This window comes from Polistes dominula, unplaced genomic scaffold (genome assembly GCF_049000335.1).
Source record: "Polistes dominula isolate Pdom_NZ unplaced genomic scaffold, Pdom_raw_medaka contig_31, whole genome shotgun sequence".
Lineage (NCBI taxonomy): Eukaryota > Metazoa > Arthropoda > Insecta > Hymenoptera > Vespidae > Polistes > Polistes dominula.
In genome coordinates, this window is record NW_028300925.1 from 2,222,501 (window position 1) to 2,239,533 (window position 17,033).

The 17,033-nt window shown below is 28.3% G+C and overlaps 1 protein-coding gene across 29 annotated transcripts in view; it reads right to left on the reverse strand.

The window, feature by feature from the left end:
- The window catches only part of LOC107064664 (uncharacterized), a 183,496-nt gene that overhangs the window by 44,478 nt on the left and 121,985 nt on the right, over positions 1–17,033 (reverse strand). For 21 of the 29 annotated variants that reach the window (XM_089171062.1, XM_089171066.1, XM_089171064.1 and 18 more), the window contains 10 exons: positions 15,817–16,287; positions 12,418–12,597; positions 11,138–11,451; positions 10,632–10,953; positions 10,410–10,531; positions 9,920–10,161; positions 9,640–9,763; positions 8,820–9,157; positions 3,500–3,759; positions 1,192–3,244 (listed from right to left, as the gene is read on the reverse strand). In XM_089171062.1, the coding sequence (XP_089027188.1) occupies positions 3,231–3,244; positions 3,500–3,759; positions 8,820–9,157; positions 9,640–9,763; positions 9,920–10,161; positions 10,410–10,531; positions 10,632–10,953; positions 11,138–11,451; positions 12,418–12,597; positions 15,817–16,287 (2,387 nt within the window). In that variant the 3' untranslated portion in view covers positions 1,192–3,230. Of the gene's footprint in view, positions 1–1,191; positions 3,245–3,499; positions 3,760–5,233; positions 7,532–8,819; positions 9,158–9,639; positions 9,764–9,919; positions 10,162–10,409; positions 10,532–10,631; positions 10,954–11,137; positions 11,452–12,417; positions 12,598–15,816; positions 16,288–17,033 lie in introns of those variants that run through there. The other 8 variants (XM_089171059.1, XM_089171049.1, XM_089171057.1 and 5 more) reach the window with 6 other exon arrangements.

Here is a 17,033-nt window from a genome sequence, read left to right on the forward strand (position 1 = left end):
TTTTTTTATTTATTTAAAGTTTATTTTTTAGAAATATAGATTAAGAAAATAAATAAACTTTTACTGTACAATATAATTATCATTAATAGCCAATAAACAAAGAACAAGCATATATTTATAAAGCCAAAAATTAATTAGTGAATGACTTCTTATCTTAAATTCTCTGCTTTTTTTGTTTTACAATAAGTTTTTCTTTTTTTTCTTTTTTCCTTTTGAAAAAGCAAGATAAATATTTTTAAAAGACATTTTTTTTCTTTTCATATTTAGACAATTTGAACGAGACACGCGAGGGAATCTTAATTAAATATTTTATTCATTTTACTCAGCATTGATCTATGTTCTCCAATACTAAGTATGTACTATTGTTAAAGATATTATCGATAACTGGATTATATCAGAAAAGAAAATTTATTTAATTGTAACAAATACTACATTAAGCCATATTTAATCAGGCTTATTCGTTTAATAATAATAATAATAATAATAATAATAATAATAATAATAATAATAATAATAATAATAATAATAATAATAATAATAATAATAATAATAATAATATTAATAATAGTAATAATAATTAATAATAATTAATAATAATAATATATATATGTGTGTGTTGGTATTTTATAATTAAATATCACTGCTTACAATCCCCCTTCTTTAAATTGATTAAAATATTTTCCAAAGGAAGATGATTAAAAAAAAAAAAAAAAAAAAAAAAAAAAAAAAAAAAGAAAAAAATTATTAGATTTAACTCTCGTAAAAGTATTCTTATAAAAAGGGTGTGTGTGTGTAAAGGGTTGATTGAATAACAAACTGTACATGAAGTATCTGCGTCCAAAAACATTATTTCTTGTCTTGGGAATAATCTCTTTATTATTTCATGCTATTCAGAAATTAGAATAAGAGAAAAGTGGATTAATTTATTATACCCATTATAAATAAGCTTGCAAATCCCACAATATGGTGCACCTGCAATATATTATCGCAAGTATGAAACATAAGGCATACTACTAACTCTCATTATTCATTTTTTTCTTTTTTTTTTTTTATAATGCTATACTACAGTAATAACAAATAACTCACATCGTGAATATAAATTCCAATACCTGCTCAATAATGCATGATAGCATATCGTAGTACTCTGCTATCATAAATAGCCACTGAAATAGCAACAAATGTAATTGTGTGTTTCGTTTTCTTTTTTTTTTTTATTTTATATACATTTGTCGTTTCAATTTGATAATTTATATTTATACTATTTTTTTTCTTTTTTTTGAAATTCAAATAATGTTGCATAAAAAAAACAAACAAATGAATCGCTGTACACTTTTTAACACTTTAATGGCCGCTCACGCAACATACGTGTGAATAGTAGCCGGAACAATGTGCTGTGTGATTAGTAGCCGTTATTTATTTATTACTTTTTATATATTTATAAATTTTTTGTTATTGTTTCTTTTTTTTTTATGTTACTTTTTTCGTAAATTTATTATCAGTTTTTTTTTTTTTAATTAATTTCTCAATAATATTATATACCGGCTCTCCTGGCTATGTTTGACTGTGTAGAAGACTTGCGGCCATTAAAGTGTTAATAATAACTTTTGCATCCTGTTAATTGAAGAAGATAAAAATATTTGTTTTATTATAACGAGATAATTATATAAAATTCAATGTGTAATATTGTCATTGTAAAAAGTTCTTATTGTTGTTTATACGTTTTTAACAGATGTATACAAACACAGTGGCTATTTTGATTCTAATGATGATAATCATTGTTACAACTAAAAATTCAAAATCATTTGAGGGAGGGAGGAGGGGGAGGGAGAGAGAAGGGGGAGGGGGAAGGGAGGGAGGTGGGCAGGGGGTAATAGTGAATTCTAGTTGTACCTTCATTTCTATGATGGATGTTTAACACAGGGTACCGATAGTGAGCTTTCAAAACAAGATATGACAAACACAGTAAAATTGCTTGACTAGTGAGCAAAATTATGCTCCAAAATGTAATTAAATGGAAGAAAAGTTATTTTTTCTATCAGCTCAAAATATCTTATTATACACAGTAATAATTCTTAGGCTGTCTTTCCTCTATAAGATAATGTTACTATCTATTATGTTAGAGCATAATTAATTAGTGATGTTTATACACCCCTCTCTATATTTCTTTGTTCTTTTGGCAGATTGAGTTTTTCTTTTCTTTTCTTTTTTTTTTTGTTTTTTTTTGTTTTGTTTTTTTCATTTAAACTCAGCATGCATTATTACGTTTTTTTATTTTTTTAATTATTACTTCCTTCTTATATTTTTTTTTGTCTTGTTTTCTTTTTATTTTTTTTCTTCTTCTTCTTCTTCTTCTTGTTTTATAATCTTGTGCTATATTCGTCAAGCCGTTTTACACACTTGGTTTTAATCACTTGAAGTTACTACTATCATCATATTTCGGGTTTGTGTTCCTGCATGATTTGTTTTTTTTAAATGTTCTTTTTCATTTCTTCACTCATTAACGATTATCGATTATCGATTATGAAACATTATGATAAAATAAAATAAAGGAAAAGGGCGCGTACGTAAATGTGATCTCCATGGAATTTCGTACAATGTGTACCATTTTGTTTTTGTTTGTTTGTTTGTTTGTTTTTTTATATCTCGAATTGTACGTTATGAACAAGTCTTATTTTTTTGTTTTTTTGTTGTTGTTTTATATTCTTCTCTTCCTCCACATAGTTTTCCTTATTTTCATTTATAATTGGGCTTCTAAAAAGTCACGTTGATATTTTTGTTTTTTCTTTTTTTTTTTTATGAATATACATATATATATATGCACACATATATGTGATAATATATATGTATATTTTGAGTAGATTTACTACGACAGACTGAGTGCTTAGAATCGCTGTTTGCATATTATTGACTAATTATTATATATTATTTTACATTTCCATCGATAATAACGCTTAAAGTTCAATGATTTAAGGGTAAAATAATTTTCCCTGAACTATCGTCCTATTTTATCATTCTTCATTCTAGTTGGGATCCTCATTTTCTACATACATCAAAGCGCTTATTTACATTATCAGTAAACGATGTTTTAACTCGAACATATATCCCATTGCCACAGACACACTGGACACCGACTCCAATTTTTTTTGTTTTTCTTTTCTCTCTCTCTCTCTCTCTCTCTCTCTCTTTTTTTTTCCTCTCCATTGCTCATCTCAGAAGATTTTAGATAAATCTTAGGACAAAAGATCTGTGAAATAACAATTCATTAATAAATTAATATTTCATTAATTACATTTAACCCATTTAGAATGGAAATAATTCATTTTGTCCAAAATTATTCTAAAAAAAAAAAAAATTGTGTAAAGGATTGCTGGGAAATCAAATTGTCTCATACATGTTAAATTAAGCGAGTACTTTAATAATTTTGTTTGAATGAACTTTAATTTAGATCTAAATGAGTTAAAAAAAGGAATATTTGAAAATTAATTGATCGTCGTAATACCTGACATTTGATTGCTGTCTTGTTGTTTGTTATTTACGTAAGCATCTTGGAAAGGATTGATGTTGGCGTTAGCACCAGCAGATGTAAAGGTATTTGCCAAAGGTGTGAATGGTGTTGCGGCTGGATTCAAATTCGAGTTGAGGGTATCTTCCGTGGCCATGTTGTTGAGCGTCAATTCAAGCGTTGGACCACTACTGTTATTACTCAGAGTATCGAATTCTGACAGGTCTAACAGGTTGTTGGTCACGTTGTTTTGTTTGCTATAAAATCAGCCAAAGGAAACATACAAACTCTAAATAACAGCTAATTGCTAAGCGCCACTACGATTTTTTTTTTTTTTTTTTTTTTTTTTTTTAATATTATACCGTTACATCATCACAGCAAAGTTTTTTTTTTTTTTTTTTTTTTTTACAATAACTACAATAATTATTAATGACTAATAATATAGATAATAAAGCCAACTGCAGCTACTTATTTTAATATTTATCGATTAATTATACTCTACCAATAATTATTGTTTTTATTTTTTTTATTTTTTTTATTTTTCTCAAAAGTAAAGCACAAAGAAGAAGAAAAAAAAAACAAAACAAAGAAACATTAAGCAAAAGATAAAATTATTCTATTAAATAAAACTCACATATTGTGAGCAAACTGATGTTAATTAATTAATTTAATATTTCAATAATAATAAAGCTGTAGAAGGGGCGGGAGGGGGGGGCATTCGATGTATTAATGTAAACTTAGAATTAAATTCGCGATAAGCAAAATTATTTGCAAACGAAGTCCCTAAAAAGTCTTCTTTTATTTTGTTTTATTTATTTATTTTTTTTTTCTGTATCTAAGTGTGTACGTGTTTTTTTTTTTTTTTTTTTTTTTTTTTTAATAAATCTATACTAAGTTCTAGACGTAAATTTCATTGCAATTAAATAACACAACTATCTTCAAATTTTATTAGTTACATTTTGCAAGCTGTATTAATAAAGTATTTAATAATAATAATAAGAAGAAGAAATATTTCAAAAACCGATTAATAAATATTGTCACACACGAATGAAGTATAAAAAAAGGGAAATAGTACATAGCAAAAGTTGGCAGCCAGTTAACAGGCAATGCCTGATATATATATTATATTTAACGCATATTAGGTATATATATATATGTGTGTGTGTGTAAAATTGCAAAAAATTAAAATGACAAGCCAGAGATTTTATAATCGATATAATAAAAAATATAACATGCACATTATTAACATTTACTGCGATATATATATGTATATCGATATATAAGGAGGAAATTTACACAGCAGGCTTTAATAAATGGTAATCAAAAGGAAAGAAAATGGAGCTTGGTAAAGATAACTTTTGATATATAATATATTATATATATATATATTTCTCAAAGTATTAAAAATGTTCTAAAACAATGTTTTCTAAATACAATGACAATAATGAACGATACATTTAATGATGAGAAAGTTTTTAATTAATAAAAAGCTTTTCGTTAATGACCATTTTTTACTACGCGAGTAAATAAAATTGAAACGAAACGAAAAAAGAAAAAAAATAATGAAACCACCGCGAAGCACGTTATTTATTATTATTATTATTATTATTATTATTATTACTTTATTTGTGATAATAGTAAAAAAAAAAATAAATAAATCTAAAAAAAAAAAAAAAAGAAAAAACAATGAATTATCTTAACCGAGCTCCTTTTATCAAATTACAAACAATATTTGAATGATTAATTAATTTTATGCTATTCATCTTTCTTTACATTATGTACACTGATGTTATTGTTATTAATTTAGTTAAACGCTAGATTTGTTTAGTTTTATTAGCCATTCCATAATTTTTTTTTGATGCTTCTTCGATATTACATTACGTTGTTATACGTTCTTAATAACAGAGTGTGCTAAATGGGATTTATTAATGTTGTTATACATTTGATAAACTTTCAAATACTTTTTCATAAGACTATCTGAAAATAGTGTAAACATTTTCAGCTGATGCAATTGGTTAAATATAAATTATAAAATATATATGCAACTATTAATATAATAGATAAATACAATATACAATCGTACCTGTTTTTTTTTCTTTTCTTTTCTTTTCTTTTCTTTTTTTTTATATATATATATATCATGCCATCATTTTATTTATGTAGTAGTATTTATGCAATAAATTATTATTATTATTATTATTTTATTAATATGTGAGATAAATCAAATTAAATTTAAAAAAAAAAAATTACACTCGATGTAGTCATTTTAAACATTGTACTAATATAAATTAAGCTTGTCAATCCTTGTTCTTGTTCTCTCTCTCTCTCTCTCTCTCTCTCTCTCTCTCTTTCTCTATCTCTCTCTCACTCTCTGGCCACTTTTGCAATGTACAATTAAATTACGAAATTATTTAGATTAGGAATATTATTTCTCTGTGTGTAAATTGAAAACAATTATATTCCGATATTTAAAAAAAAGAATAAGATTCATTTTAACAAGCGGATTTCTCCAAGTAAATCTTTTAAAAAATACAATAGAATGTATCGTTACAGAAACTTTGCACCTAGTTTTATATATATATATATATATATATATATATAAATATATATATATACTTATGTATATATGTAACATATAACAAGTAAGTCGTTCGGATTAGTTTATCAAAATTATTCTTGTCCTTAATAAAAGCGACGTGAATATTATTATTATTATTATTATTATTATTATTATTATTATATTAATATTATGAGTTACATTGGAGGTAACTTTTTTATTATTATTATTTTTTTTTTAAATTTCCATTAAATACGAAGAACGACTTTAAACGAGTATAAACAAAATTAATAATCGTTTACTATTATACAAATTAAAATAATGTACATAAGCATATATTCTGTATAAGGTTCTCTCTTTCTTTCTTTCTTTCTTTCTTTCTTTTTTTAAATTTTTTATCTTGGTATATTTTTTCTTTTTTTTTTTATTAATTATTATTTTTATCTTCTTTTTAAGTTAATTTCAATATATATATATACATACATGTATATATGTATATATGTATTGTTAAGCAAAAGAGACTTGCTCAAATTACTCTCTCACTCTCATTCTCATTCTCTCTCACTCTCTCTCTCTCTCTCTCTCTCTCTCTCTCTCTCTCTCTCTCTCTCTCTCTCTCTCTCATTCGTCATCATTATAGGCTTCGTTTATTTGAAACTAGACTTTTTTTTATACTGTGATATTGATATTATATCGAAACATGATACACAACTATAAATAACATTATTTTCATTTATCTTTGGATATAGAATCACATAAGAAGACACTTTTAATTAATTTTACAAGAAATTTTATAAACATGTGGGGCTTCGAATATTATTGAAATAAATTAATTATACGATGTTACACACAAATAAATAACATTCGATGGACGAAATAATTTTCAAGTTATGACGAACAACAAATTGATCAGAAATTGGGTGAGAGGAGTACGGATAGGAGATAAAAGAAAGAAGATAAAAAAAAAAAGAACCCAAAATTATTGTTATTGTTGTTAAAATTGTTACCGCATTTGCATTAATCTAATAAGAAAAAATAAAGTATCCCTAATCTAGTCTCTCATGTTTGTTTCTTGTAAAAATTGGATATTTTTTACGTAAAAGTTTCGAACGACTTGTGTTTTTCTTTTTTTTTTTTTTATTATTATTATTATTAATATTATTATTTTATTATTATTATTAGTAATATTATTATTATTATTTTTATTATTATTAATATTGTTATTATATAATGTCGCCAAGTTAATGTGATGTTATTTTATATAATGACGGCTGTGGAAAGTTAAATAAATAATAACGACAGGATTACACGATTATTAATTAGAGATATTAATGTACAATAATAATTAGCGATTAATTTTAATTTTAATCAATAAGACCTATTAATTGAATTATTTTTTGCAATAATGTGTGTGTCTATTGTTGTTGTTGTTGTTGTTGTTGCTGCTGCTGCTGCTGTTTGCTTGAAAGGTTCTATACAAATGATACTTCTTTTTTATGCATTTAAATACACATAAAATGCGAGAGTTTCGATTTTTCAAGCTTACCCCAATTACGTATGGTATATAGATATATATACATAAATGTATACATGTATATATGTAGTATGTATGGGATGTATGTAATATGTGTATGTATATTAATATAGGTAACTTGCTTTCGTTTTTATAACACGCATTAATAAATACGTGCATCTGCTGTGGTATCCGTTCATATTATATTAAATATTCAGTCGACGTGTTTTTTTCTTTTTTTAAAGTTACATACGTATTGGCTAGTATTGTGCAATCGTATCTTTCTTCAGTAAAAAAAAAAAAAAAAAAAAAAAAATCAGTATAGGGTGAAATATGAAAAGCGATCACTAAATGTGAATAATAAGTAGTTGTGTTTTATATACGCTGCAGTAGTACACAGAACGATTGTGTTTTTTAAATGCGTCAGATATTCTCTTTTATTTATTTATTTTTTCTTGTTGTATTGTTATATATATATTTTTATGAAAGTTTAAACAAATGTATTGCGCGATGAAACAAAACTCTTCTTTCTAAAACACATATCGTAAAATGTTGATCTTTTTTTAGCAAAGCAAACAACGAAGTTGGCTCCTCGTTTTAAATACCCATGTCCATTTATTGATTTAGTTTTCTTTTTATTTTGTTAAGTATTTTTTTTCTTTTTTCTTTTTTTAATATTTTTATTTTTATATTTTTTCATTTTTATTCATTATTAATTTTGTCAGCGAGTCTCCCTATAATAATAATTTATTTTTAATGACATATAAACGTAACAGGTAAATCACGTCCGATAAATTTCATTTAATATATATATATATATATATACTATAATATTCTGCTGTAAAAGCCTTAACATATTGGTATGACAACGTAATATTTTATTGTCTCTTGAAACTACGAAAAGAAATCATATTTTGAGATTACAAAATTCATTTTAAAAGATGTGCCGCCGCCTGCCTTTCTATAGAATTTCTTGTTATTAAAACTTTTCGTTTAAAACTCTCATATAATCATCGCTGAGAAAAAAAGAAAACTTCACATCATTTCGCATTTTTTTTTGTTTCTTGTGTAATCATAGCGATATTTAACGGTATATATCATATATATATATTTATTATAGTTTTGTTGTTGTTGTTGGTTGTGATGGTGGTGGGTTGTTGTTGTTGTTGATGTTGTTGTTGTTGTGTAGGTATAATAAATTCCACATGTTCTATTTGCAATTTGTATATATATATATATATACTTACACGGTGGCATTATCCAGTGCAATAGATTGACTGTTGATCTCGTTCCCATGATTATTCGTATGGTGACCATTAAGTCCTCCCTCGACGTTACCCTGATTATTATCCAATACTATTTTATTTTCATTAATTCCGTTACTGTGCGTGCCATTATGAACGATAGCTGGCGCAGTAGTAACGTTTTCTACATGATGAGCTCGTTGCTCAACACTTAAAAATTGCTGAGTAGCTTCTGATATTAAACTTGCTGTCATAACGTCTTCGTTTTTACTACCGGGAACAGATTTATTTTCATCGCTAGGACTGTCTTCTTTTAATTTATCACCGTCTCCACCCTCGCCCTGTTATTTCGAACAAACGTAAACAACGGTCGCGATCAATAATCATCATTTTTTCCAACATTGCAAGATTGTTTTATACGAAAGATTATTTTCAAAAAGATAATATAATAATTAACCCTTTCGTTACTACGGGCGACTATAGTCGCTCTACATAAAATGCTACTCTCATACGACGGGCGGCTATAGTCGCTATGCATAAAATGCCGCGTATTGTACATTGTATAATATATATATATGACGAACGATTAAGTTAATATGTTTAAATGTTATAAATATTTTAATTTATGGAGTATTTTTTTTCAATAAACACCGTCAAACCAATTTGGATTGGTTGCCGTGAAGCATAGATGCAAACTTTTGGCGCGGCGGCACGTTCAGCGAAAGTACTACGACGGAGAAGTCGCCCGTCGCGAAAGGGTTAAATAAAAATTAAAAAAAAAAAAAAAAAAAAAGATTTTTATTTATGAAACCTGTTTATATACCTTTGTCGATGTATTTGATTGATTCTTTCCACGTGTTCGGAGCATAATCGCTTCAACGCGTTTACGTCGTGCAATTCTTTCCTCTTCTTCTTTCTTCAAACGTTCGGCCATTTCGATTCGTTGTCTGAAAATAAAACACGAAGATAAATTATTATTTTTTTTTTAAATGTTTCTTTAGTATTATTAAAGAATATTCCACAATGTTTGTCATACATTTCACAAATTTATTTCGCGAAACACGTAATATATATTTAATTATAGTAATTATTTATTTTCTAACCTTTCAACTTCTTCTCTCGCTTTCTTTTCAGCCTCTTCCTTTTCTTGTTTCTGACGAGCTTCTTCCTCTCGTCTTCTTCGATCCTCCTCCTCACGACGTTTCGCTTCCTCGATTGCTAATTTTAATCTCTGTTCTTCGGCCTGTCTTGCTTCATTCGCCAAACGCAATGTTTCCTCTTCTAAACGTCGTTGTTCTTCCTCTTCGGCACGTAATTTTTCAGCTTCCAAACGGGCTTCCTCTTCCTACAAAAAATAATACAAAGAAAATAATAATAAATTAATACTATTTTATTTCAATGAATTTGTAAACAAAATAAAAAATCAAATATTCTATGAAGATTACACACTGGGTGTGTGTTAACAACAAGCGTATCACTAATTCATTTTATACGATTTCAAAATCGATTAGATTAAATTCTTACAAATTTGATAAAACACTGAGTTACAAATTTTCTATAAAAAAAAAAAAAAAAAAAAAAAATATCACGTACCAATCGTAAACGTTCCAGTTCGGCTTCCCTTTCCGCTTGTTCTCGAGCTAATCTTCTGCGTTCAGCCAATGCAGCTTTAGCTTCTTCTTCCGTGGTGATTCTAATTTTTGCAATCATTGAAGCTAAAAATAAACAAAATAAGATTTACACATAGTAATTAATTTGTTGTTTTTTTTTTAATTAATGTTTTATCTATATAACGAGTTTGATCAGTAAACTTACCAGACATGTCAATTTGTTCTTCGTTATCTGTTTCGGTTTCAGCTTCCTGTTCAATCGGCAATTTCTTTTCTACTTTCTCCACTTTATTATTATCATCTTTTTTCAATGAGGATTCTTGAGAGGATAACGTTTCTTGCATGAAATTACTATCGTCCTTGGCTTGTTTCATAGCGGCTACTGGTACAGGTTGTTCAACTATCGGACCATCACCATTTTTAACTTCGTTCTTAATTTCATTCTTAATTTCATTCTTTATTTCATTTTTAATTTCATTTTTAATTTCATTTTTCTCTTCAACAACTAATTCCGCTTCTTCTATGTCCTGAAATATTATATACACGTCCAATAATCAAATAATGTTCGCATACTTGCCTTTGTATATTAAACCAATGAACAATTTACAGGTTTTAGTGACTCTAATAAGTTCATAGTTTTTTTTAGGGGGGAGGGGCCATTTTTTTTTAAAAAAGAAAAAGACTTACGCAAAAGTAAGAAAACTTTGTTACCTGTGCTTTTTCCGAACCGTGATCCTTCTTTTCCTCGTTTCTTTCTTCCGATTTGCCATTTTTATCATCATGATGCTGTTCATGTTCAATTATTTCAGTGGCTTCGCGAATGAGTGGCGAATGCTCGACACCTGGACTTTGCAAAGGCGTAGCTTTTGAAGTTATCCGTGGCGACGCCTTTGAATTCTTTGTTAATTTTTCCGTAGGTTTCTTGACCTCACTTGTTTTAGGCGTAGAAGGTTTCTTTGGAGTACTGTGGACCTTTGGCAGTGGTGGCTTTGAATCCTTTGTTAATTTTGCGTCACCTGAGATATCTATGAAGAATATTCACAAAATATTTTTATTATATATAATTTTTTTCTATTAAAAAAAAAAAAAACATAAACATTTAAAAATACACTAAACTTATACAGGAAACAAGATATTTACACATGTGCAATCTGAAAACAATTATAAGCAAACGAATATGATGAAAGCGAATTTGAACTGAAAAAAAAAAAATATATAGATATGAAAAAAAAAAAAATTATAAATAAAAAATTGAAGAAGAAGAAGAAGAAGAAGAAAAAAGAAAATTAAAAAAAAAAAAAAAAAACAAATTAAAATGTAAAACGCTTGGCGTGTCATCATCATCAGAGTGCGATCGACGTATATGTACATATTATTATTATACCCGTATTTCAATTTTAGTAATAATTCCCTAGATTTATTTAAACACTATCCAACTATTTTTCAATTTGTGTGTAATTTGTGTGTAAATAAGAAGATCGTTATATTAGCCAAAGAAGGTTTTTCCATTTATTCTCATTGTCATCTCGCTCGCGTGGAAATATTGCAAGTGGTGGTAAATCACCCCACCTCATTCATAAAAAAAAGAAAATATAATAGGGAATAGTAAATAGAAAAGAATAATAATCCTCTTTATTTTTTATTTAAATAATTCCCCTTTATTTATTATTTCAAAAGAAATTTATTATATATATATGTTACTATATATAACATATATTAAATATTAATATTAAATAATATTAATTAAAAAAAAACAATAAAAATAAATATTTTAATATTTTTAATCTCATCATTTGTTTTCAGTGATCCTTGCCAAAATATTAGCAAAAATAGTGTATGGGTGGTGGGAGGGGGGGATAGGCGGGAATTTTTTCATAGACGGCGCATGATTAGAAACGCGAGCGAGAAGAGTTAAAGAATAAATGGGAAACAAAATGAAGACCAAAAAAAAAGGGTAAGACGTGTTACAAAAAATATTGTTTGGTGCTCACTGTGTCGCTCTGTGACCGAAACGCCGGTACCAGCGATAGAAGCAGGTCGCGGTCGACGCGGAGCAGAAGTACGAGGACGTAGATTGACGTTACTGCTACAAACGCTGCTGGCACTTTGCTGGCTCATGGAGCTGTGGGGTCGTGATGGGCTGTTCGGCGTCACCTCCCCGCTGCGGATACCTACGCGTATTACCCACCCATCATCAACATCTCTGACTGACGTATGTTTGTATTGTATTGTTTGCAGGTATGTATGTATCATTACGCGATTGAAATCTTTCATTTGTTTATCAGGTGTTATCAGAAAAATGATCGTTTTATGTATATACATGTTGAAGGGGTTCAATGTACAGAATAATCCTGAGTCCTTCAATGAGATTGGGTGATGTTCATTTTGAACAGGTTTTTTGTACATCGTCTGGTCAATCTTTAGAATCACCAAGAAGTTTTGATCAATTTGGGATATATGCTTCAGTTGGTTGGCTATGTTTACAACAAGAAATTTGCTAATTTTTATACAACGTTGACGTTGGTAAGATATTTTGATCTTTCACCAAGTTTTCTTAGGGTTTCTTGAGTGTTGTAGCAATTGAAACGATTATTTATAGTTCACAGCAGGTGAAAGGAGTTGCAACAGGATTGTTTAGGATAGTTTGTAGAAATTTTTATACATTTCCATACTTTCTTTTATTTATGAGAAAACCTTAAATTACTTTGTTTTGTTACTCCCCATGTGACCTAAACAACTGAAACATGTACCCTAAATTGTTCAAAATCCTTTGAGTATTCTAAAGATCGATTGTAGTATATTTTTATCATAAAAATTGATTATAAAAAATTAATACGGTCATTTTTCTGAATAAAATTGTATACATTATTTAATTTCATCATATATCTATATATTTATATACGGTTTTTAACCTTATTATCTTTAAACAAACAGGCCATTCTTAATTTCTTTTCAATATTAACTTTTCTCCAATCTATCAAAAAAAAAAAAAAGAAAAAAAAAGTTTTCTCTCTTGCTAGTTCATTTTATTATTATTTTTTTTTTTTTTTTAAATACTACTCTCCATGGCCTGGTTTTTAAAGTACGATGATGATTAATACCATGAACGATCGTTCAATAAAAAGTTATAAAACGGTTTGAAAAAAAAAAAAGGTTTCAACAAACGAGATGACCACTTTTGTTTCATTTTTTTTTTTTTTTTTTTTTTTTTTTTAATACACTTCCCTGTACGTCTGCTATCGCTTATTTTGTTCTTAAAAAAAAAAAAAAAAGGAAGAAAAAAACGTAAGAGAAGAAAACTTTTTAAGTGCCAAGCTTGTCCCGTCACCAAAAAAAAAAAAAAAAGAAAAACTTCTAAGCAGTCTCTCGTGATGCTTAGGAAAAAAAAAAAAAAATAATTAAAAAGAATAAACTTTTTTTAATCAAATGAACTACCCCCATAAAAAAAAAAAGAAGAAGAATAAGAAGAGAAGAAGATAATGAAGTAATCGAAAATTATTCCTGTGTTACTTACACATTTATTTAACGTTGTAAATTTAATCGTTCCTCGAGGATTATTTATTTATTTTTTTTTTTTAATTATGTCTGTCAATTATTAACAAATAGAACAGAAAAATAAGCTTCAAACATATTCGAGCACGTTATAATGCCTTTTTTATATATATATATTTTTTTTTCAAACGTTATATCATTCATCGCAAAACCAAGTGTAAGTAATGAAATAAATAAATAAAAAAAAAAGAAAGAGAATAAAAATTATTAAAAAACCAAAGAAAGAACGAAAAAAGATAAATGAGAAAGTAAATAATGTAAAGGGGAGAGATAAATAATCAAATAAAACCAAAAAAAATCATCAAAATCGGATATTGCACACTAAATATATACAAATTAATATTTATACAGTATATATATACATACATACGTATATGTTAGCATAAACTTTATTAAAGATGCATTTGAAAAAAAAAAAAAAAATGTTTAAAGTAATATCACGTCAGTTTGAATTACAATTTTTCTAAGTTCAATGACACGAATATACGATATGATACACATTGATACTTTATAGTATATACAAGTTATTCTAAGAAATCATTAGAAGAATTTGATACTACTTTATTACCGTCACGGAATGTAATCATGTGGTTCGATGACACGACGTCATGGAATCTCAATTCACTTTGAAAGAGTGGTTAAATATTTCAAATAAAACAAAAAAAAACAAAAAAAAAAAAAGATATCATCTCTTGTCACGTAAAGTTGAGAGGGTGTCAGCATTTATTTCAAAGAGAACTTTATCAAGAGAATAGTAGTAGCAAGTAGAGTTTATTGATCGATTAATTTTCTAACATATACGTATTATTATTATTATTATCTCGCATAAAATGTCACATTCTGAGAATAATAATAAAAAAAAACAAAAAAGAAATGAAAAAGAGAAAAAGAAATGAGAAAGAGAGAGAGAGAGAGAGAGAGTAGTAAGAGTGAAAGAGAAAGATAGAAATTAGTAATTGAAATATAAAAGAATGTTGAGAGCTTACCAAATTACGAAATGTTTTTATAGCATACCTTCACCACGTTGGCATTGAAAAAGCTGACGAGAACTTGGTAGGGGGGTGTCTTAAATAGGAGCGCAATGTCAATCAATATTCAAACAAATGGTGCAACAAGCATTTAGTGTTATATTGCATTTGGTTTTTTTTTCTTGTTTCTTGATAATTATTACATTTGATGTATGAGTGATAGAAAGTGAGTGAAAGAGAAAGAGAAAGATAGAAAAGTTATAATACATAGCAAACGAAATAGTAAAAGACATCTTATTAGAGCGTGTCAAAGTTAAGATTATTAGATGAACGAATAAGATAGATTGATTATATAGATAAATATATAGCAGTATAGAATAGAAATGCAAGGCAACATCGTTCGATCATTGTTTATTGATTTACAACGGCTCCATCTTTCGTACATGCAACGTCGTGCACTCAACTCCCGCGATTTTTACAATTTTTTATTCTAAATAAAATTAAAAAAAGAAATACCCCCAGAACCCCCGAAGAGAGAAAAGAGAGAGAAAGAAAAACGTTTTTTTTTTTTTTTTTTATAGCTACGAATTAACCCTTTGCGGACTATACCGTCACATATATCATAAACCATCAATACATGATAAGTTTAGTAAAAGCAATTGATACATTTTCAACTGAAGTACGTGTAAGTAGAAAAATATGAGTTAAAAATTTCAAACGCGTATCGTGATAGCAGGTGGAACCTGGGGAACGCTTGGATTTGAACAATCCTGACCGCAAAGGGTTAAAAATAAGATATGTAATACACTGTATAAATTACAAAATATATTACTACGTATGTGGGAGTTGAGCGCACGTGAACGTGATTACCTTGTTGCTGTTGATTTTGAAGCTCACGAGCCTTTCGACGCAATCTTTCAGCCCTTGTAGGTCTTGGGATTGGTACGGCACCCGGTAATGTACCCATGCTACGAGAATTATCCGAGCGTTTAAGACTCTTGTTTCCTGATGCAGTAGTAGTAGCAGTAGCAGCAGCAACAGCAGCAGCCAAGTGCGACATGCTGCGACTCATGCTTGAACCACTGAGAGGCTGACTGTTTTGCTGTTCCGTCAATGTACTAAGCTCTGTCGGACGTTTCCTAGGCTGAGATAACTGGTCCAGTCTCGACATCGAGTAAGTCCTACCTGGGGAACGTGCGAAGGCCTTGGCCGATGAGCTACGTCCTGACGTTGGTGGTCCATCACGTGGGGACGGTATCGTCGGCATCAGGTCGGTACGTCTCCTGTTCACTCGTAGATAAACTGAACTTGGTGTTCCAGGTGTTCCGTCACTATCCTCACCTAAAACATTGAAACATTCATTTAGTATAGATATATCTATTGATTATTATTCAATATAATTTCATCTCAAAAAAGGGGAAATCAAAAAGAAAAAAGATCATTAATTCGATTCCTTCGACAATGATGATATTATTTAAAGTTTGCTACGATAAATTCAAGGGTCATTTTTTTTAAGATAGAACTATACTGATTGTTGTCTATCTTTTATAATATTGTTCGTGTAAAATTGAAAGTAATTTGAAATGAAAAAATATACGAGTATATATATATATATATGATAAGTAACCAAATATGCACACAGAGATAATACACGTTTTCGTAGGTACTCACACAAAAAGATAAAAGACAACAACAACAACAACGAACCAACCTTCTTCTTCTTCTTATCATGCTACGATTCCTTTTTCTTTAATTGGTCTTTTTTTTCTATATAACAACGTTCACGAAATAATCCTTTCTCGCGACAAGCAATACAAAGCGACTAAGGTAGAATATAAGAAGATGTTGCGTGTACGACACACGTACGAAAGAAAGTCTTTAGATTGTCAAAGGAGGAATAAATGTAGTAGTTGTTGTTGTCGTCGTCGTCGTCGTCGTCGTCATCGTCGTCATCGTCGTCGTCGTCGTCGTCGTAGTTGGCTAGCAAACGGCGGTGTAACATCCCACACATTAATCGATACTTCGTCTAGAGTGCGCGACTCACCGTCGTCCACGAGCAATTTTATTATTCTAACGTCAGCACACGT